A 22,435-nucleotide genomic window follows, 5' to 3' on the forward strand; every position below is an offset into this window, starting at 1 on the left:
CAAGGATAAAATCATATGGCCTCAAAATTTTCCTTCTACACGTTGTATTTGGGAAAAGAAAAAGGGCATATAATTTAATTTTTAAAACCTAGGAAAAGGATTTGGACTCATGACTGTTACCTGTAATCATCACTAATTATTGCATCTGCTGAGTCAATCCTTATTTTACAAGTAAGGTGCATCCCTGTTAATTAATGAAAGTATGGAAGATGCAGCCTTCTTGCAAACCATACAAAAATCATTTTAACTATACTAAATTCTCATTTGATATTGTGTTTTAAAGTTTTAAATTATTTTTTTATTAAAAATATTATTTTAAATACTATTAAAAAATTAATTTAAAAAAATTATTTTATTATTTTAATATTTTTATAACTAAAATTGATCATATTTAATTTTTAATTATATTTTAATAGTATTTAACATTTTTTTTAATAGCAGACAAACAAACCCTGAATGAAAGAAGCATTCGGAATCATATAAATCATGAAAATGGCGACATCAACTGCGTGTACAACAGCTTTTTTTTTTTTTTTTTAATAATGAAATTTGACTGAAAGTTGAACTTAAAACTTAGAACTTAATAGTTTGGAGACGTTCTCAGTATCACAAACTAAAACTCATTGCCAGAACAGTCTAGATTTTGGCATTTCTTCCTTGAATCAATAATAATAAACATTATATATATATATATAGCCTAGAGCATTTGGAAGTACATGCGCATATGATTTCGAAGTGGATTCTCACGTTGAGAAGTTGCTAAAGAAATATAAAAGAAAAATGGCATTCAGAAATACTGCAAGTAGGAGGAAGGATATTCATAATTTCCTAAATTTATACTTCTGATCACTAAAATAAAGAAACTTTCATATTAACTTCGCAGGCCCAAAAAAAAAAAGGAAAATTTTAAGGAGAAAATGGAAACATCAGCCTTGCAATAACACCATTTCTACCATGAACCGATTTACAGGCTCTCTCACGAACAATTACAGTTAGAATGAGAAAATTCTCATGAAAAATACCTTTAACTCGAACATTTATCAGTGTATTGGTGCTGTCTGAATCATCGATTAGCTATGATACTTTTACTCTATGTTACTCCACAAAAAACTTACAAAATAGACAACACAGTGCGTCTCCAAATAGAAGATTTCCCTCTCCTTAGGTGCTGCGGTGTAAAATTGAGAAGCCCATACATTTCCTTCAACGTTTGCTCTTGCCCTTCAAAACCAATCAATTTTGCAACAAGAGTGGCACTCTCGGTAATATGGTCCGTATCTGTTGTCTTAGTCCACAGGTTGTGGACCAACTGCATCCTTCTATTGCTTGAACTCAATGAAATACCCCACTTCAGGAAAATGTTCTCTCTCTCTTCTCTACAGAGCCTCTTCTGCATTTGCCTACACAGCATCTGCCTTTCTTGATTCAAAGCCCTCTTGCTGTTCACAATAGAAAAACATATTATCATACTGCATTTGCATACCTACCCACGTGTATGTATTTTGTGTTAAATTTGTAACAAAATATACCTTGAAGTGAGACTTAGACTTCTTCCATCAACCAGAGTTTCATTACCCCGGGAAAATGTGTTCTTGAGGAAGGACAGCTTCCTGAGCTCGATCTCCATGTAGAAAGAATCTGTTGGATCACCCTTAAACAGCAGGAAGAAGTAGGTCCTGTGAATCAATGAGACACTGCAAGTATGCCAAAGTTCAATAATCTCCCCTTGGAGCCTCTTAAATTCTGAAGCCCACTTCACAGCACTATCTAAGTCATCTTGGATTGGATCCAACCCAACATCTTTTACATTCTTTGTCGATTCAATGGCTTCTGATTTTGTTTCTTGTTCCTATCAATGATGATAATCAAGATAAAGTGAATGAACTGTGAGCTCATCAATCAATCTGATATTGGTCCACCTTCAAATTCAACAAAGGGGAAAATGGATGGACAGTGAAGAAGCAGAGAGAATTTATTAAAAAAAATGATAATAATAAGAAAAAAAGATTTATGATACATCCCCCTACATAGCTGAATAGTTTTGGCATTCCTTCTGGATTTGATAGTTATAAATAGTCAATGATGTACAAACAAAAAATATGGCCTTAATTGTTCCCATTACTATCTTCTAATAAAGTCCATAATTGAATGATAAAGTGATAAACAGTGCGGAAAGAAAAAAGGCATTGAGATATTAGAAAAAGAAATCAGGATAAAAGAAAACAAAGACTCACCGGATGATCAATCAAGTACTTTATTCCCCCATCTGAGTTACTGACACTGGCAGTACTCCTCCAACCAATTGAATTTTCAATATTCTGCAATTGATGATCATCAACAGCAGGACTACGCACAGAAGTCGATGAGCCATTTCTTGATAACTCTTCAGCATCATGGCCCTGCTTCATTGCAAAAAATTTTCTTCGAGAACCCTCATATCTTCCAATTAAATCTTTCTCAAACCTCATAGATGGTGTGCTGTCATTCCATTCTACCTTCTCAAACAAACATGCCGGCATACTCATGAGTCTTGCTCTACAACTTCTACTCCTGATCATCTTCACACTTCTAGTCCTAGACATGCCTTCTTCCACCAACCATGGAGATGGTTTTTCTGGTGATGGTACTATAAAATTAGAAAGCAAGCAATTCAGCTCTTTCTCTTCCTTCAATTGGGGTGACTCTAATTCTTGATCTTGTCTATCTTCATTCTCAGCCTCTGTCAATCCTGAGGTGCCTGTGTTTATATTAGGAGATGAAACATTAGATTCTGTGTATCTCTGCGGGCTAGTCTCTGATATTTGTGAATTTTCATATCTGTTTGCGCTTGACTCATCCATTGTGATGCATTGAACTTCCTTGACGAAATTGCCTGGATTTTCATGAGTCAGTTCCTTTCTGTCCTCCACATGTAGACCATCATCAACAAGATTAGAAGTACAAATTGACAGTTCTGGAGTTTGAACAAAATTCTCTTCAAAGTCTACAAGTTGGATGAAGTTCTCATCAGAATTGCTACTATTGTCTACAGCAGAGCACTGAGACGCATCAAAAGACCTGATGCCAATATCTAGGAAGCGAGGATCCTCTGAAGCAAGTGAATATGATACTGAATTTTCAGATTTAAATGAACTTCGCACTCTCAATTTTGGGTAATGATGATCTGTATCTGCCTGGACAAGGAATAAACCTTAGAAAAGACAAATGGAAATAAATTTGGATGCTTTTGGCTAGATAAAATGTTGAGGGAGAGGTGGAAGATGTGCATACTGATATTGTTGAAGATCCATCATCTTCAGCCACTCGTAGTAGATTCTCAACCTGGGAATTAACAAGTTCTAGTTGCTGATTCAGTTTCAAAACCTCTTTCCTTAGCTGCATGAGAGGAGAAAAATTGAAAATTCAATATTTAACCAAAAAGAAAATAGATAAGTATTGCATCCATGAATGAAAAAAATTATTCATGTTCTGAACTCCTGCAGGCTATGAACATAATTGTTTGGCACCATTATTGAAACAATGAAATAAAAAAGTTATAAAAAAAAAAAAAAAGGAGAGGAGGAGATACTGAGACTCGATGAAAGTTACATGCACAAATTTTTGAGGATAAAAAAAAGATTGGACTAATTCATAATGGGGGATGCTCCCAGATCTAATTTTAAATATAAAGGTCAATGAAGGCTAGGGGAAGTTTCATTATGACATATGGGAATGCGATAGAGAGCTGGTTTCCAGTGGAATCAACTTCATATAATGGTTAAATTAACTTCTTGTACAAGCTATCTTTCCCTGCTCTGGTTGAATTCTAGCAAATGAAGAAAGGCCCACAATAATTTAACAAAAAAAAAGGCCCTCCAAGATTTTGCAGTCAACCAGCTGAGGTTACACATATAATGTCAAAGTCAATATATGGTCAGCCCATGGGTAGCCTCTGTGGCAATTGGACGTGCTTCCTAGTTGGTCAACATTCTGAATCCAGGATTTTACCTCCTGACAGTTACCTGGGGCATGGAAGGGAACTGGTTGACAAAGTTTCTAGGGTTGATGCTCAGGAATTGGGTTCAACATTGAAACATATATCATAATATGGATATGTTTCCATGGATGCATATATGTGTCAAATGAAAATATGTTCTTGTTGGAGAAAGAAAATATGCAAAGGGAGGTTTATAGTTCACGCAATTTGCAGAAGATGAACATATTGAGAGCACCGAATGCAGGAATTAAGTTTCGAAGCTTTAACAATGTCTTTTCCTGATAAGCATAAAGATGAATTAATATTTCTTTATTTATTTATTATGGCTAGGCTCTATGAGGCACATATATGATATACCTCATGCATTCAATATTATTGATATGTACCTCTATTTCGTTAATTCAAGTGTTCTTTCATAAAATCAAGAAGCAGGCTGATGGTAAGTAGGAGTTAACAGGTGCTTGATGTGATGCAAGGAGCCTATTACATCACCTTTTCAATCTGAAGATCTTTTTCTCTAAGTAATTCTGTGGAATCTGATATGCCGGAGTTAGATCCTTTACTTCTCAACTCACTCTCCAATCTAGCTAATTCTCTTTGCAGTTGCTTTACCATTGCTTTATCAGACACAACAACATTGACACGTGCATCGGTTGTCACTTCTTTAGCACAACTTGCAAACAGGAGGGTGTTTCTAGATTGCTCAACATGGGTTCGTGCAGGGCTTATAGTACAGATGATGGCAGTCCTAGCATTGCCTCCTAAGGAAGACTGTAATATGCGAGTCAGCTTTGAATCTCTGAAAGGAACATGTCCATGTCTTCCTTTGCTGCATCCAATGTTATATAAATTAGCAACGCATTTGATATTCAATAGGACTTGATTTGCGCAAACACTAAAGGGAAAAGAAAAAAAAAAGGCTCCAAAAAATGCAAAAGATTTAATATACCAATTAGATGAAGAATTACATATAAATAAAATAGCTTCAGGAAAGGAAAGACGATGGCAATACCCACATCTAAACTTTCGCATGAATAGTTAAATTATAACTTATATAGTTCATAAAAAATCCAATTATAAGGCAATTCTATCTATTTTTTTCGTAAAATAATAGACTATGATTTATTTAAACACTAACTAATCAAGTGAGTGGGCCACCTGTTGTCTGTTTTCAACGAGATTGTTCATTGTAAGCTTTGCCAACTATTATTGCCAGAGAAAGGAAACAGGAAAAAAGAAGTCTTTGTAATGAACGATAAGTAAGCAACTACAGGAGAATAGAATTAATGCATCTAGCCCATATTTCCATGCATCAATCCATGTCCAAATGATACACTTAGTCATATTGTGGAATATGGATAACATTGTTATGAGAGGTGGTTATGGAGGGAAAAGCTAGTGTTGCAGTTATAGATATCATAGAAGAGTAGTTATAACTGATAGAAGCAGTTACTAGCTAGAAGTATAAAAATAGAAACAATACTTGTAATCACTTCAAGAATAAATGCAAAGAATTATCTTTCTTCTTCTCTAATTCTCACTAAATCTTATCCCCTTTTTGTATTTTTTCTCACTTGGTCTGTTTTTATCTCTTTCTCCCCATTTCTCTGTTTCGAAGGGCATAACAGGTCTAATACGTAACGGTTGGAATCAGAGCTTAAAGTGGATGGTCATTGCTGGATTTCTACTTCTTCAAGGTCGCAATCATTTCCTGAACCCAAATTCCAGGTTTCTCTTTGTTCCTCTATCTTTCTCTTTTCTTTCCTTCTATTTCTTCTTCCTTTTTCACTCTATTTCTTCTTTCTCTCCGTTTTATCTTATGTCCTTTTCTTCTCTGTATGGATACTCCATTTCTTCTTTGTTCTTGGCAAAACCCTAATTCTTCTTCTTCTTCCTTTCTTCTTGGAATCGAGATTTCTTCTACTCTTATTTCTATTATTGTTCTTCGTTCTTTCTGTCTTGCAACTCTTGAAATTCCAGGAAATATCTAAAATAACAATCTTTCTACTCTCTCTGTCTCTCTCTGCAAATATCTCCTTTCTTTTCTCTATAACTTCTTCCAATCTCTTTTTTCTTTCATTTCTATTTTGTTAGGATTCCAAAACCCTAACTTTTTGAATATTCAAGAAATATCAAGAATCAATACAAGAGTATCTTTCTACTTCTCTTTTCTCTGATTCGTCCAATCATTTTTGTTTCTCTTCTCAACTAATCTCTCTCTCAGATTTATCATTTAGGGTTTCCATTTTCATTTCTCTGTGTAGAACCTCTGTTTCATATCTGATTTTGTTCCAGGTGACAACTAGGAGAAATATCAAGAAAATATCTCATTCTTTCCTCCTGAATTTCCTCTCTTGTTACTCTATTTTCCCTTCTGTTTTTTCTGTTCTCCTGCACTTGGAAAGTTTTTCTCTTCAAGAATTGTTAGGGTATCCATGAACTAAAACCTTGGCAACAAAAGATCTTGCTGGATGTGCTTGAACATCTCGAGAGAAAGCAAGAAGAGTTACGGGGAAAAAAAGATTGGAAATGGGGAAAATCTGAGAAGCTTGATGTCAATGAACAGAAAACTGATGAAGATTACCTTCTTGGAAATTCAAACAAACCAAATGAAGACCAAGATGGCTCAAGTTAAGTTTCCCATAAGAATGACTAGGGCACTGCTGAGATGGAGCAGGATTTTCTTGTTAATATGTCTACTGTAAGTGAGGACTTTGAGGAGAATGATGAAGATGTAGAAGACATAAACCATGGAACTGAAATTTCTTGAAATAATGGCAATGAAATGGGATTGTTGATTCAAAAAGGAGAGACAAGGGATTTTGAAGTTAAGAAGGAGACTGACCGTCTTGATGATGCAACAATTCTTCATGGTGATGGAGAAGAGAAAGAGGTTGATATTATTGGTAATGGAGAAGAGGAAGAGGCAATATTGTTGGTGATGTAGATGAGGAAGAGGTTGATATCATTGGTGATGGAGAGGAGTTTGCCTTTGATCATTCAAATTCAATTGAAAAAGAAGACATGGCTGTTGGTGATACTATATTTCATCGACATCAAATGGTATTGCATGCAAGGAAATATTGGGTACAGAAATAGTGGATTAAGTTTTCAATTTGAGTTGTGATTCATATAAAAATGTTGAAGAAATATCCAATTTGTCTTTCTCAAAGGAAAGAGTGTGGAATATGCATGCGATTCTCATCTTTTCTATGTCAGTATTATTCATATTGAAGTTGGGAGGGTAAGGTTGCAGTAGGTTGGTGACAAGGTTCCTATAGCTTAGCTTCTATTCCCAGAGATACTCTTGCTCTTGGTATTCAGCAACTCATTAATAGGCACTACAAGGTGTTTGTGGAACAAAAGTTTGAAGAGAAAATTTCAAGGAACCAAAAGGATGTTTCTCTTATTGAGAATGTTTTGATTAAAGAAGAAAACATCGGAAATTTTTTAAGAAGAAAGGTATTCGGATCTTGGTAGTTTTTTATTTGAGCTGAGATCATGTAATCCTACAAAATGAGAATGAGTATGAAATTAGGAGAAGACAGAGAAAGAAAATATGTTCTTTGAAACACTACAATCATTTACTGTTCAAAGAGAATGAGTTTGAAACAAGGAGAAGGCAAAGAAAGAAAATCAAGCCTTGCTACAACTGTTTGTTTGCCAAATGACTTTCCAATTTTAGTATGGAGGATATTAGTTTTGAACAATAAAATTCATTACAGGTGCTAGTACTAGTACCTGGTCTATAATTGCAATATGTTATGCTGATTGTTGTTCCTTTCTTCATTCTTGAGGACAAGAACAATCTCAACTCTCAAGGTGTGGGGTAGAGAGCGTTATGGAGGGGAAAGCTAGTATTGCAGTTACAGATGTCATAGAAGAGTAGATATAACTGATTGAAGTAGTTACTAACTAGAAGAAGTATAAAAAAATAGAAACAATACTTATAGCCACTTACTCAAGAATCAATACAAAGAATTATCTTTCATTTTCTCTAATTCTCTCAATATTCTCCCCTTTCGGTTTCTTTTCTCAACTCTGTCTATTTCTCTCTCTCTCTCTCTCAAAGAATTCTCTCTCAATCTCTCTCTCTCTCTCTCTCTCAAAGAATTATCTTTCATGTTCTCTAATTCTCTCTCAATATTCTCCCCTTTCTGTTTCTTTTCTCAACTCCGTCTATTGATACATAACATACGTATGGAATCCTATCACTGTATCTTGTTTGCATCATTCTAATGCATGATGAAGTCTTATTCTGCAAGAGAAGTGACACCTCATTCTGATTTATTTTCCCTTTTCTATTTTTGAATTGGTTTTAAAATCCGAAGACGCTTCAATGATCAATGTAAATGCACAGATACAGTAGTTTATGGATAAAATAACATTATGTTCGGTTGCTTCAAAGTGACTTGATAATGTTGTCTTTCTATTTTCTCCTTAGAAATCCTATAACTAAAGTGTAGGTAAATATTTTTCATAGTGCATTGATTGATTACAGGAAGATAAAACAAGGGAAGCTTCCAGGTCTACACTTGATAAAGTGATGAAGGAAGCATAATTTGTGCAATTTCTTATCTCACTGCATCCAATAACAAGGATGTCAAAATTTGAAATTTTATATAAGTTAAAATAACAGCAAATGCATCTGATGGGCTAAATTTGAAGTCTTACTATCATACTTAAAAATCTTGCAAAATTAGCTGCCAGCAACACTATTTCTTAAGTATTATTGAAGTTCGAAAAGTTTAAAAAAAGGTTGCAAAAGCTCACCTTAGCTTACGGATAGCAGTATTTCTTAAGTATTATTGAAGTTTGAAAAGTTTAAAACAGGCTGCAAAAGCTCACCTTAGCTTACGGATAACAGTCCCCAATGTCAGTAAACTGCGATTTATATGGCAGCCTTCTTTTAACCTCATGCCAGCTGACAAAGACTGAGATGCACGCTCACTTCCTGCTAGATCAACAAAATTCTGCATGGAGAACAATTGTTATTACAGATATTGCTGTTAGTTTTACCAGATGAACCAATGACAACTTTAAGGATTCATACCACGGTAGCTGCAAGGATGCTTGACTTGTCATTGCCTAAATACTCAAGTGCAGAACTTTCAATTGTCTGACATAACTCATTATCAGTAAAACAATACAAAAAATAATTATTTGGCATTGCTACTTTGAATTTTATAGTGAAAATAACCAAGGAGTTATACCAGTCTCAGAATTTGATGAGATCTGGAGCTTGTTTCATTCATGGAAGTCTCCCCTATTTGTCTCTGTGCTGCAGCAATGCACCAGGACATTGTTAAATATGTGGCCACTGGTCTTCCAGTGAAAGCAAAAATTATTCAAGGGGACTTGCCTTCACAGATAGATAGAAGTTCTTTGAAATGATTCCAGTCCCTTAGAGTTTCCTCTGTCAGTCTCTCGACAATGGTTCCTCTCTGTTAACGATGACAATTGTTATTGCATTGGAAAATGCACATAGCAGTTCTTCACAATACAAAAAACTAGAATTACCTCTGGGTCGTCTAGAAGTCGAAGAGGAGTTGTATCCATACTAAGGAGGTCTCGGACCGATTCATTGTAAATTTCCATGGCAGAGAACTTCAAAATAAATTCCCTTTTCTTGTGCTAAGAAAGGGAAAATATAGAAGGTTTTCACCAAATCAAGGAGGATCCCAAAAAACAAAATAAAACACTGGATTAAGAGCAGCAATTTTGCATTACCTTGTTTATATAATCATATATATCTGCTACAGTGTACTCGGTAATTCCACCCATGGTGTATGTCTTTCCACTACTTGTTTGTCCATATGCAAATATACTTGCTGAAATAATTATCATTAAAAGGAAAATGAGAAATGATAAAAAATAAATAAATAAATAAAGAAGAAGTTGGAGTAAATTTCATCCAAAATGAACAATGAAAGAAATTAACTGGAGGCTGTACTTACAGTTTATACCATTGACAACTGAAAGTGCAACTTCCTTGGCTCCTACGTCGTACACCTGCCTTGTGGAGGAATCAGGCCTAAATACTCTGTCTACAACCAACAAATTAACCAAAGAATAGAAAGAACAATGTAAGAGGATGGTATGATGAGAAAACATTTGGTGTCAGATAAAGTGCTAAAATAACTCTCTAGAAATACATTACTAAGAAAAACATTAATGAACACATGTAAAAACAAATACAACCAACTTCACAACATGGCAGTGGAACAAAATTATCTCTCAATGCCTAAAAGTGCATAAAGTCAGCATTAGTATACCAATAGACAATAAAAAAAATTAAGAAAAAACAAGCAATATGATATCCAGGTTCCCAACAACAGAATAATCTTTGTATCAAAAAATTAACTGTGGTGGCCTGGCCACATTAATTCTTCTCTATATCAACAAATTTTGGCAAATCTGGGACACAGAATTGGAGATGCAGTTAAAAGACAAAACCAAATTATATTGAACAGTGAAATAAGCAAATTTCTTACCAAATGTGTAGACAGTTGGGTACATGGAACTCTCAGCAACTGAAAGGTTATTCCTATAAATGAGGGTGTTATCGTTGATGCATTCCCAATCTGATGCATCATTCCTTGCAGTTTCCTTCTCATTCAAGGGCCTCAGCCGAACTGAAACAAGAATTTTCTCCTCACCTCCAGTGGACCCCTGTATCGGCTCCTCCTCATCAGCAGCCCCCATCTCTTACCTTTTGTCTCAACAAGACTAGAAAATCATACAATATGTAAAGACGTCAATGTATGCTCATACAGACCACACAAATATATCTTGCCTCTTTTCATCGGCTTCCTCTCTTTTCCTTATTGTTAATTTAATGCATTATGGTTGGGATTTGTTTAATAAAACAGGTTTGCTGGACTCATCGAGAACATAAATGCCACGCAACCTTAACTACCACAATCATATACATCGGCAAACTAATCATGGGTTAGTGCTAATTCACCGACACTTTTGGTCAGTTCTTTGTCTCAAGCAAGAAACCCGATTTCTTTTTCTTCCATTTCTCAATTAAAAAATAAAGGCATGAATAAATACATGTGCCCATTTGTTAGCTATCATTCTTGGAGTCAAGCAAATGGTTGTTGTCCATTTAATGGACGAATTTGGATTTTTCTAAAATGGTCCCCAATAACAAATTGCAAAAACACTTCGATCTTCTCTTGTTATCTTTACACTATCTGGATATAGAATATGTTTCGTAATATAAACTATATATATAAAAAATAAAATAAAACTGCAGTAGTGAAAGTGAGAAATAAAATAAAATAAAATTTCTTTTTTAACCTTGGAGAGTGAAAATTCAGAGTCTCTTTCCAGGAATGTTTGTGGCCTCTGGAAGAATCCTTAATGACAGCATGTGCAGATTATCTGTACTACAACCAGCCAAACCTAACTGAGACGAAGGCGCTTGGATTTTCTGCTCCAAGATTTTCGTGCTTTCGGCTGTTTCAATATCGTCTAAATGTAGCCCTGTAACAAGCAGAACTCTCATCACAGGTAGCCCAGAATCCCAAAAGCAAATATTATTGCAACTTATTTTAACCAACATTACCAAAACCAACGCATTACAAAACAAAATTTGCCTGCATCTAGCAAATGAAGAAGAAGAAGAATGAGCCTGAACTTGGAGTTCAACTAGTCATTTTAAAATCCAAAATCATGAACCGGAACCACAAAAAGAAAATCAAAATACAAGTGAGAATTGAAAACACGCAGGAATTGAATTCCAAACAGAATCCAATTAAACGCAACTAGACAACGCCCTGGCAACAACGGCAAATGAAATTTGAATTTTTTTTTTTCCACGAAATTCTCTGGATCAAATCCTTCAAATTTAAGAAACATGCTCAAAAATCATTCAAGAAACAAAAAAAAAATGTAGAGGATTATTATTCTCTGACCTGAAGGATCTGTGATCTCATTTGAGAAACCGCGAAAATTGAAAATAGAGGGAATGGAGATCGAGAGAAAACGGATTCTCCCTCTCTCCCTGGCCTGCGACGAATTTTGTGGGAATGGATTATAAGAGGAAATGGAAAACGGAAAATTGGAAAATGGGAGTCGGTTTGGTTAGTTGCTTTCTCAGGCTTCTAGTCTTGGCTGCTTTTTGGATGTTATTATTAGCCTTTGATTTGAAACTACCGCGCTAAAGTTCTGAACCTAAGCTGACAAGTTTTTAGCCTAATTAAGTCATTATTATGTTTTACCTAATATGCTTCCTATTCAAGCTTAAATAATTCCCTAATCGCATTCATTGTTTTTCAGTTAGTTCGATGATAACTAATCAATTATTTTTAAGTTTGGTCAGTGAATTGGTCAGGTCATCATTTAATCACTTTGATCATTTTGACTTGATTAAAAAATTATTTTATTATTACAAAAAATTTAAATCAATATATTAATAATTGTTAAAGTAAATTAAAAATTAAATAAGCCAAACCAATTTAGCTAATTAGGTCAGCTTTTAATATGAAAAATAAATTCTTCAAAAAAAATTGTCTGTCACACACATATATTTATCTAAAAGGCCTAATTACAAAATAAATACAAATATATTATTAATATTTTTAAAATTATTATTATTATTGAATAATTAGCTCATACTAAATCAATTATTATGAAACTATATGTTTATTTTGAGTTAATTTTTCAATCATATAATTAATAAAAACAATTTAAAAAAAAAAGTGTGAGCCATTGATAACTTCAAAAGGCGTTTAAGAATTTCAATGGTTTCCTATAAATAAAATATTAATATTGTTGATAATTTTTTGCATTTTCTTTTGTAAATGTTGACCTCCAAGTTTGCATGCATGAGAATAAGAATACATAAAAATGAAATATGGAGAGGGAGTTTAAAACATGAGCAATTATTCAGCACAGATGATTGTATTCTGTATACAGTATCTGAAAAGTGGAATGGTTCTTCTCCAGTAATGTTGCGTATTGTAGCAAAAGCTTATTGCAAGCTTTTTGAATTTTCTTGGCTCCACAGTCAGACAAACAATAAAGCTGATATACAAATGCAAACCATGAGAGTGGGGACTGTTTTTGACCAAACACCCCATGTGATGAGAAGGAAGCGACTAATAATAACAATTTTTTTTTGAATTGGATTGCAATTTCAGCATGAGACTTTACACAATTAAGAGGAAAGATAAAACTCATTAATTCTAATGAAATTAGGTTTAATTGTTACAAGAAGTTAATATATAGTATCCTATAATTTTTACAAATAGTATTAAAATTACGTTTGATAAGATTATATAATTATGAAATTGTGATTATATTATATATATTTTACTATTTTATTTAATTATATAGAAAAATAATATAATAAAATAACAAGATTTAGTAAGTCTAAAGCGTTTAGAATCCACTCGAGCATGCGCCCATTTCATTACTTACATTTCATTAATAAGAAAAATAATATAATAAAATAACACCGTTACTTAGTTATTATCAATATTTTATTATTTAGTTAATTACATTTCATTATATAATATTAAATATAAAAAAAAGACTAAAATATTGATTGTTTTATGATTAAGTCAAGTCAAAAGTAGACCATCCACACATGATGTTTCACATGGATCTCTTTATTATTCATTTTCTTTTTCCTCTTACCATTTTTTTTTTTTCTTGCATGTGTAAGAGGGAAAAATATCGTGAAGAATCTACTTTTTGATAAAGAAAAAAGAAAAACATTTATGGATATGTGGTCATTTTCAATTTTGAATTAATGAGTTGTGTTGGACTTTAGAAATGCAGATGCATGTGCTCACTTCCCTCAATCTTTTCTCTTTAAGTTTGCCTCTAGTTAAGAGTTTAAAGTCAGTTTTCCTTTTTCTCATTTAAAACATTTCTGGTGGCATTCCTCTCTTTCTATTAAATAATTGTTATGAGATTTTCTTATAGAACCTTTAGAAACATATATGATGATAGTTTCTTATTCATGCTCACTTAATTTCTATTAAAAAAAAAAAAAGCATAAGCACAGGGAACCGAGTGAAGGTGCATTGGGGCATCTCAAATGGGCTGTTTGGACCATTTTGGTTCATGATTTCGCCGAGGCTGTGACTAAATCTTCTCAAGGTTCCGCACATGCAAGGGTGAATACTATTTAGCTTGAAATTGTATAAATCGAATTGAATCATTTTAATTCAGTAATTTTATTTGATTTTTAAGATAATTTGATTCGATTTTATATTTTAAAATTTTTTATTATTTCGATTCTATTTGATTTTGGAGAGAACAAAATTGGTTGAATCGAACTGAATCAATTGCTTTATTAATTTTTAAAGTGATTTATTTTTATAGGAAACTTATGAATTATATGTAATTATATATATAAAAATTATTTAATTTTATTATTTAATGGTTATTAGGTTCAAATCAAGATCAAAATCATATCAAATAACTTGAAAATCAAGTCAAAATTAAAAAACTCATCAAAACTCAAAATTAATAGGTTTAAACCGAACTGAACTGAATAGAATAGTTTGATTCGATTTCTAAAATATAATAATTTAATTAATTATGTTTTAATAATTCAATTCGAGTCGATTAGATTTAAATCGAATGTTCAACCCTACGCATATGGACCCAGCTCGTGTCTATGCCTGTCACATAAAAATTTCATTTGTTTTTTTATTTATTTATGCCCTCTTTGTTTTTATTTTTAATATATATAATTTTATGAATTATTAAAAATGATTTTTTTAATATGCTGTCATTAAATATTATAATACGTAAATATGTGAAATTAGTTGCCGTATAGGTTGGTGCGTGGAAGATGAAAAAGGTGGATTGTGATTTTCTTGAAGCCAATTCAATCTCCTTTTCATCTACATGTCAGAATTTTTATACACTCATCTAAATAATAAATGTTAATGGAAGTTTTATTTAATTTTTCATATAATAATTTTTTTTTTTTATTAATTGAGGTTATGAGTTGAGACCATGCACCTTGATGTAGAGGAAATTTTGCGCTATGCTTACGGCAATAATGTATAATGTCTTTTTATTTATATATATTAAAAAGTATAAGAAATGAATTTGTAAATGGGCTTTGGTGAGTTTGTGTGACCTTTTATTTATTAAAAAAGGATAAGGCGTAGGCCTGCCAAAATAATTCTTGAATATAACATGGGCTTGTGAGAAAGCCATTTTAATCCCTTATAAATATTCACCCTCCAAAAAAAAAAAATCCCTTTTATAAATAAGGCTAAATTTTAATTTTAATTTTATTTTTATTTTTTTTATTTATTTTAATTAATTAAGATTTTAACTCTAAATTTCATATTTTTAAAATGATTTTAATATCATTAAATTAAATTTTATAATAATTAATTTATTCTAATTTTAATTTTTTTGAAATTTAAAAGAATTTAAAATTATTAAATTTAATTAAAAATTAAAAAAAAACTCGTTTAATTAAATTTGGCCTTTTTCTACCCTGGTTGGGAATTGGATAATTTTTTTTTATACGCAGCCTTTTTTTTTTTTAAAAAAAAAGTCTCCTTCAATAAAATTTCATATCAAATATTTAAAGAGTATAATATAAGTTGATTTTTGTTGGATAAATATTTTTTATATTTTTTAATATTTGAGATACTCAGAAAAAATGAATCAATGAATAATAATTTTTTGATAAAAGAAAAAATAATATCATTTTTAAAGAAAATAATTTTTTTAAATAAAAAAATATTTTTTACTTTTTAGATTTTAATAATCTTATTAAAATATAAAATATTTATGTATACATAATATAAATATATATAATTAATTTAATATTATAATTAAATGATAAAAATAATTTTATAAAAAATATTTTTTATATACAAATTATCTTCTATAAAATAAACTAAACATTAAGAATAAATAATGTTATATTTTAAGAATAAATAAACTAAACCTTTTAAACGTCAACAAGGTCTTGATTTAATCATAGACTAATTAATATTGAAACCCCAAATTTGAAAGTTATATTTTAATATATTTTTTTTATCACATGATCATGTTATACATTTTTATTTGTTATTTTTGATAAAAAGAATAAATAAAAATATCTAAATCAAAGCTAAGTCTTACCCCATACGTCAGAACTTTTCTATTTTCAAACAAAATATATGAATTAAATTGAAATGAAAATATCTGACTTGAAACTTCCAGTGTGGAGACATTGATGAATTAGCAAATGCACTAAAAAAATCTGATACGGTTCACGCTTTCACGGACAAGCCGTAACGCGGGTTTCGTTCCTCACAAGATGGTATGGAAAATTATAAAATATATGAAAAGTATTAAAAAATAATGTAATCTACGAAAACAAAAAAAAAAAAAAAAATCAGTTACTTACTTGGTTTAAGAAGGTAAGTCCTAATTATTTTATAAGCAAGAGAATATAAATATTAAATATATTAAATAATTTCTCGTGATTTAATTATATATAATTTTTTTAAGTATATTTTACTGCAATTCATATAATGTAATGCTATCGGAGAAAACATTAAAAAAATTTCTTATTATTTTTTTACCTAAATTTGCACTTTCACCTCAAACAATCTTTCATAGCCTAAAAATAGTGTTTTTTATTCAAATTTACATCTTAACCTTCGTTGAATCATCACTATGATAATGAAATTTTATATAAAATTTGAATCTTGACGCTCGACCCATATTAATTAAATTTCAATATAAGGGAATTTAAAGTTGGCATATCAAAGTAATTACACTGATTAAGGATTGATATCTAGAAGAGATAGGAATTACTAGTTAATTACATTTCATTATAATTTCACCCTATGGATAATAGACAAAAACATTGATTGGGCTAAAAATTGACTGGTGTAAAAGTATTATTATACATCAAGTTAAAGTTGATAGAGTTTAGAAACAAGTGTGTCATCTTCATTAAAATGTCGACTTTCAATCCCTACTTCTCCGACGCTGAAAAAGTGTAAAAGAAGCCATAACGGGTCATTGGTTTTAAAGTTTCAATAATCATATCTTAATTGCTCTACGCCAACTAAATATGACACTATATACTATTCTCGCTGCTGAATATGAAAACTATTATATGTCTATGGCAACAATTTTAATTATCACCCACCCCCAATCTTTGCACATAAGCGTTCTTTGTCGAATTTTGCTAATTATTCGTTTCTTTTTTTTATCAATTTATTATATTAATTATTTAATGTGTGCCATTACAATATTGATATATATTTATATTAATTATTTAAGAAAGAGTTATACTTTAAAAAAGGTGAAAAAAAATCATGGGATTTTGCACTATAACACATCAGAGATCGTAATTTGTATTTTTCTTCATTAGTAAATATAGTCTAAATAGTTATTTACTGTTAAATGATACTGACATAGTGAATATATGGTGGCACAAAAGAAAATACAAGGTATTAATTTGATAAAAATTAAATTTCAATCACTCATATGTTAAAATGCCAAATTATATATGTACTTTTAAAATAATATTATGTTAGACCCATTAGTATCTTGTTCAATGAGTTTTAATTAATAAATCTTTTCAAGGTTCGCATAAATCATCTTATGGATCAATGTAATATTAATTTCATTTGCAATAAATTATCTATATTAAAATTAAAAAAAAATAAGTAGAAAAAAATTATATATATATATGAAATGATCGAATCATGACAAGTAACACATACATGGGAGAGAGAGAAATAAAAAGAAGCCACTAACGACCTTTCACTTGTTGCCATATCTCATAGATAGTGCAAGTAACTTCAAGAAGAATTTTTTTTTTTTCCATTATTATTATTAGGTAAAAGGCATGAAAAATATGACTGCATTCTAAATTGTCTATGATTGGTAAGAGAGAATCTGCTAGGAAAGTTCCTTATAACCAACAACCAAAGAGTGAATTTGAATTGAAAGTGGTAAGATATTTCCCACACTTCCCGCTTTATAAAAACCATGGTTTGCTAGTTGTGTGGTTCATACACATCAAGAAAGATAAAGCAAGTAAACCTTGAGTGAGCAAGTAAACCTTGAGTGAGCAAGTAATCAGATTAAGAGCAGAAGAAAGTCTGTAGTTGCTAGTTTTAGAGAGAAGAAGAAGGAAAAAAAAATGGAGATTGAGGAAGTGAGCAACTATGAGGCGCTGCCCCTTCTAACCTTGAATCATGTTTCTTTGTTGTGTAGATCACTGTGGGCTTCTAGGAGGTTCTATCAGGATGTTTTGGGCTTTGTTCTCATCAAACGACCGTCTTCTTTCAATTTCAATGGAGCTTGGTTAGTCTTTTCTTTCATGCCATTTTATTTTTCTCTTCTTTTTTTTTTTTTTGATATATTATCCTTTCTCTTTATATGGAAGTAAAAAAATATTTTCATTTGAAAAATATTTAGAAAGAATACGCGCACGTTAGATGGTCTTGTAAATTTTTTTGATCGTAATTCATATTTCAATATGGATATAACAAATATAGGGAAAAAAAAAATTGGAATCCTCAAAATGTAAGCAAAATTCCTTTTAGGGAAGCATACACATACTTGGCCTACAAAACTTGTATTATTTTCTACTTCATTAATAGCCAATAAATCATGATCTTTTATTGGAAATTAAAGTTACATTTCTTCTTTTTCTTAGTGTTACATAATTTATAGACAAAATTTATATTCATAACTTCTTTTGAAATAAGAAGAATTCACTGACATATTTGAATTAATGTAGGTTGTACAATTATGGCATTGGGATACACTTGATTGAGAACCCAGCCATCGCCATTGTTGAACCTCGTCCAATTAATCCCAAGGACAATCACATCTCCTTCCAGGCACGATAAGTAAAAAGCTATATAATATCTAGTTATAACATTATTTTACATCTTTTTCGTAAAAGCAATTCCAATTTCAATACAGCAATAGTAAGGAATTTTTTTTTTCTGAATTTTAATTAATATTTCACAGTGTACTGATGTTGGACTTGTTAAGATGAGGCTGCAAGAAAAGGGAATGAGGTATGTGACAGCAGTGGTGGAAGATGATGGGAACAGGGTGGATCAGGTTTTCTTTCATGACCCAGATGGATACATGATCGAAATCTGCAACTGTGAGAACATTCCAATTATTCCACTCTCCTCCTGCTCATTCAAACCTAGAAATATGGGAAGCTTCAGGACAGCTACACCCAACAAATGTGGGTTTATGGAGAATGTGATGATGGAGAGCTTGAGCATGGACATGATGAACATTTCTTTTTGATCAGCTCCAAGATTTGGGAGGGAAAAAAAAGCTTTCCAATTTCTTTTGTTGCTTTAACAAAAATTAAATTCCATTTACAGGGTCTTTTTATATATTTATATATGACAATGGGGTAATCAATATATAGTTGTATTTTTGATCATGTAGGTGTTTAATAATAAGATTGTAGGAAAGAATTAGATACATGAGTTGGGTTTTGGCTCTGTTAAAATACCACATGTGGCATTTCGATTTCTGTCAAAGTGAAAGCATGTTTGTATCTTTTTACTGTTTATTCAATAGAATAGAATTCCTGCAATTTGTTTTGTGTTTATACTTTCTAGATTCAAGGAATCGCATTATTCAAAATATAACTTCCAATAGTACGTCAAAGTTTTTGGTTATTCAAATAATAATGAACGTTATTAGAAAATTATTCAAATGCAATTTTTAGGGAGCACCAAGCAATTCTAGCAAAAAACATAGCATACTTTTCAGCATAAGCTGTTATATAGAGTCAAATTTTAATAGCTGATAACAAGAGGAAATGGGTAATTCTTGAATAATATTCAACGTTCAATTGAGAGGTCCTAAAATAGCATTATCCAAGCTGAGAGGTGCTTACCTTTAGTCCTCAAATTTATGGTTGCTTCTGCGGAAGTTAGATCCGCCATTAGCAAGAAAATACAGCCTACACTTTGTTTATGCAATAACATGAAGAAAATGACTTATCTAAGCGAAAAATCATCACATAAATCACCAGTATTAACCATTCATATTGTAGCTTAATTACAAGGTGATCTCAGAACAAGTAAACAAATTAGCAACAGTGATTGATCAACATGCTAAAGTTTTGGCTAGCAAATAGCACACTCAAAAGATCGAATTGCGATACAGCTCTGACTCGTTATCTTTAATTACACATTCAAAATGCTTCAAGCACAGAATAACAACCTAGAAGGTGAAGAATAAGAATTTCTCTACAACACCATGAACAACTGATTAAAGAACACTTTCCGCCGCATTATATCTGGCTAAGATTCTCCAGAAATTTTATAGGTAGCACAAAGAAAGAGTTTCCTGAAGGGGCTCTTTTGTCTCTACAAAGAGCAACTTCAGCCTGCAAGTTTGTCCATATTCAGAGCACAAATAAAGCGGATTTGGTTCTTCAACTGCTAAGAGCTGAAGGCTTTACTCAATCTCAAATTGATAGATTAATTTCAACGCCAACCACATCTTATTCTATCCGATCCCAATAAAATCCTTAAACCCAAGATTGAATCCTTTGAGTCACTGGGTTTTGTAGCTCCCCGGCTGCCCAGCAATCATGACAGTAGATAAATTTTAATTATTAATTAATGTTTAATTATTAAGTAATTATCAATCAAATAACTTTGCTTATTAAGTAATTATTAAGCAGACGGTGAGGACATTGTCCCATATTCTTCAGCTGATGATGATGAAGGGGATCAGAACCCAAGGAAGAAGAAGCGACAGCGAAGACAAAAGACACAACTGGTTGACTTATATGAAGAGGGCAATTGGAGCCCTAGTTTCTATCATCAAATTTCGTAGTAGAGCAGTCTCCCATTTTTGAGTACTCAAGTAGCTTCCCAGTCCAATCAGACGTGATACCTGGCCCTCGCTTCCCATTACCTAATATGATGTTTGAGCAAGCAATGATGCCTGAAGATGGAGCTGCACTTCCACCAGATGAATAAATAAATTCCATTCTTTGCTTTCTATCAAATTATGATCTAATGTCAGATATAAGATGTTGGAACTGGAATTTCTCCTGACGATGAGCAAGGTAAACATTTGGCGGAGAACACCTACAACGGTGGCTTCTTCTACTCTACCATGCCACCTCTCCAAGGCAACAAAGAAGACGACCACAACAACAACAGCCACCTTTCCTCATCCATGCCTCCTCGCGACTTTTATTTTCCTTAGAAGTCGTGTAGAGAAGAATGTCTGTAGGATTTCAGTTAATGCATGCTTACCGTTTGGCAATTAATCTTTAAACAACAACCACCTTTCCTCGTCTAGGCCTTCAGGTGACCTGTATTTTCCTTGGGAGTATTGTAAAGAAGAATGTCATTCTGTAGGATTTCAGTTAACGCTTTGCATTTGGTTATTGATTTTTATTCAGTATAAATCTTTCTTTAATTGTTTGCTTTCTTTTACCATCATTATATATATATATATATATATATATAAATTGATTCACTTATCTGTGAGTTAAAGATATCACTTTCTGCATACATATGGTCGCATGTGCAAAATGGTGTCTTTCTTTTATCTTGCAGATGATGGCTAATTTTTTCAATTTCCTTCATGGAAGTTATTCCCCTATACATAACTGACTCATTTCCAGATTCTGGTTTCTTAACTAGGTAGCTTTTGGACTTAAAGTTTACCTAATTAATGGAACAGATTGTAGTCACTTTTAAGCATAGTTATCTTCATAGAAATTATTGCCCTATGTCTTATGATCATTGAGAAATTTGTATCTCAATTTTTCAAGTTTTGTGAAATTATTTATGGCCAAGTAACTAACATGGGTCATGTACCCTATGCCAACAGGGGCTCAGTTCAGGACAGTAATTGCAAGTCACTTTTTGAGGTTCTTAAATTCAAAATTTGAGGAAGGTTCCTAAAACAAAGTTGTATCCCTATTTCTCAGGTTTCTGGAAAGGTATGTTCATCCCAATTGGATTTTTCTAGTGGGAGTTATGACTAAAAGACTATTCTGGGGGTCAAGTGAATTTTGGTCAGGTTATAGGTTTTGATGCAGTGATTTGTTCTAACTATTTGACCTAGTTCTCTTAATTTTTGAGTTTTGGTTAAATACCAATTTTGTAGACCTGTGTCTTGTGGACATTTTGCCACTGATTTTATTACATTTGAATTCCTGTAGACCAAGTTATAGCTATTTTTCCAAAACTGATAGGGTGAGTTTATGTCCAGCAGTTTCTGGAAAATCTAATTCTGGGCAATTTTGTGACCCAATTCGGGCCAACAATTTGATTTGGTTTTTGGCATTTCTGGATTTAGTGGTCTTCATGAAAATTATAGCCTTATATCTACGCATTCCAATGGTATCAAATTCAGGTCATTTGGACTAGTATAGAGGGAGTTATGACCAAATGAATATGTATTGTTCATTTGGTCATTTTCTGGGTTTGGTGCCTGATCATCCGGATT

General features: G+C 32.0%; 2 protein-coding genes across 3 annotated transcripts; one reads left to right on the top strand and one right to left on the bottom strand.

The window, feature by feature from the left end:
- Positions 1-915: 915 nt before the first annotated feature.
- On the bottom strand, positions 916-12,129 carry LOC110632344 (kinesin-like protein KIN-7H). 2 transcript variants are annotated; one of them, XM_058153159.1, is made up of 15 exons: positions 11,902-12,129; positions 11,285-11,470; positions 10,471-10,705; positions 9,934-10,023; positions 9,707-9,807; positions 9,497-9,610; positions 9,339-9,420; positions 9,190-9,257; positions 9,030-9,095; positions 8,825-8,949; positions 4,469-4,805; positions 3,271-3,375; positions 2,235-3,173; positions 1,530-1,849; positions 916-1,439 (listed from the first exon to the last, which is right to left on the bottom strand). In XM_058153159.1, exons 3-15 carry the CDS (start codon positions 10,679-10,681, stop codon positions 1,112-1,114), a joined length of 2,886 nt encoding a protein of 961 aa, XP_058009142.1. In that variant the 5' UTR covers positions 10,682-10,705; positions 11,285-11,470; positions 11,902-12,129; the 3' UTR covers positions 916-1,111. The 2 variants fall into 2 exon arrangements, with proteins under 2 accessions (XP_058009142.1, XP_058009143.1); XM_058153160.1 differs by lacking the exons at positions 11,285-11,470; positions 11,902-12,129 and having other exon boundaries at positions 10,471-11,198.
- A 5,872-nt stretch (positions 12,130-18,001) lies between these two features.
- LOC110632334 (glyoxylase I 4) lies at positions 18,002-19,560 on the top strand. The gene is made up of 3 exons (XM_058153161.1): positions 18,002-18,280; positions 18,720-18,822; positions 18,956-19,560. Exons 1-3 carry the CDS (start codon positions 18,117-18,119, stop codon positions 19,247-19,249), a joined length of 561 nt encoding a protein of 186 aa, XP_058009144.1. The 5' UTR covers positions 18,002-18,116; the 3' UTR covers positions 19,250-19,560.
- The last annotated feature ends 2,875 nt before the right edge of the window (positions 19,561-22,435 follow it).

The sequence above is a fragment of the Hevea brasiliensis genome, chromosome 9, assembly GCF_030052815.1.
Source record: "Hevea brasiliensis isolate MT/VB/25A 57/8 chromosome 9, ASM3005281v1, whole genome shotgun sequence".
Classification (NCBI taxonomy): domain Eukaryota; kingdom Viridiplantae; phylum Streptophyta; class Magnoliopsida; order Malpighiales; family Euphorbiaceae; genus Hevea; species Hevea brasiliensis.

Bases quoted from the DNA above. Each gene is read 5' to 3' on its own strand.
- LOC110632344 (XM_058153159.1), bottom strand. From the start codon at position 10,681: ATGGGGGCTGCTGATGAGGAGGAGCCGATACAGGGGTCCACTGGAGGT. The intron at 8,950-9,029 runs GTATGAATCCTT...TTCTCCATGCAG, and splicing joins GCATCCTTGCAGCTACCGTG to AATTTTGTTGATCTAGCAGG. The intron at 3,174-3,270 runs GTATGCACATCT...TTCCTTGTCCAG, and splicing joins ATGGATCTTCAACAATATCA to GCAGATACAGATCATCATTA.
- LOC110632334 (XM_058153161.1), top strand. From the start codon at position 18,117: ATGGAGATTGAGGAAGTGAGCAACTATGAGGCGCTGCCCCTTCTAACC. The intron at 18,281-18,719 runs GTTAGTCTTTTC...GAATTAATGTAG, and splicing joins TTCAATTTCAATGGAGCTTG to GTTGTACAATTATGGCATTG. The intron at 18,823-18,955 runs GCACGATAAGTA...AATATTTCACAG, and splicing joins ACAATCACATCTCCTTCCAG to TGTACTGATGTTGGACTTGT.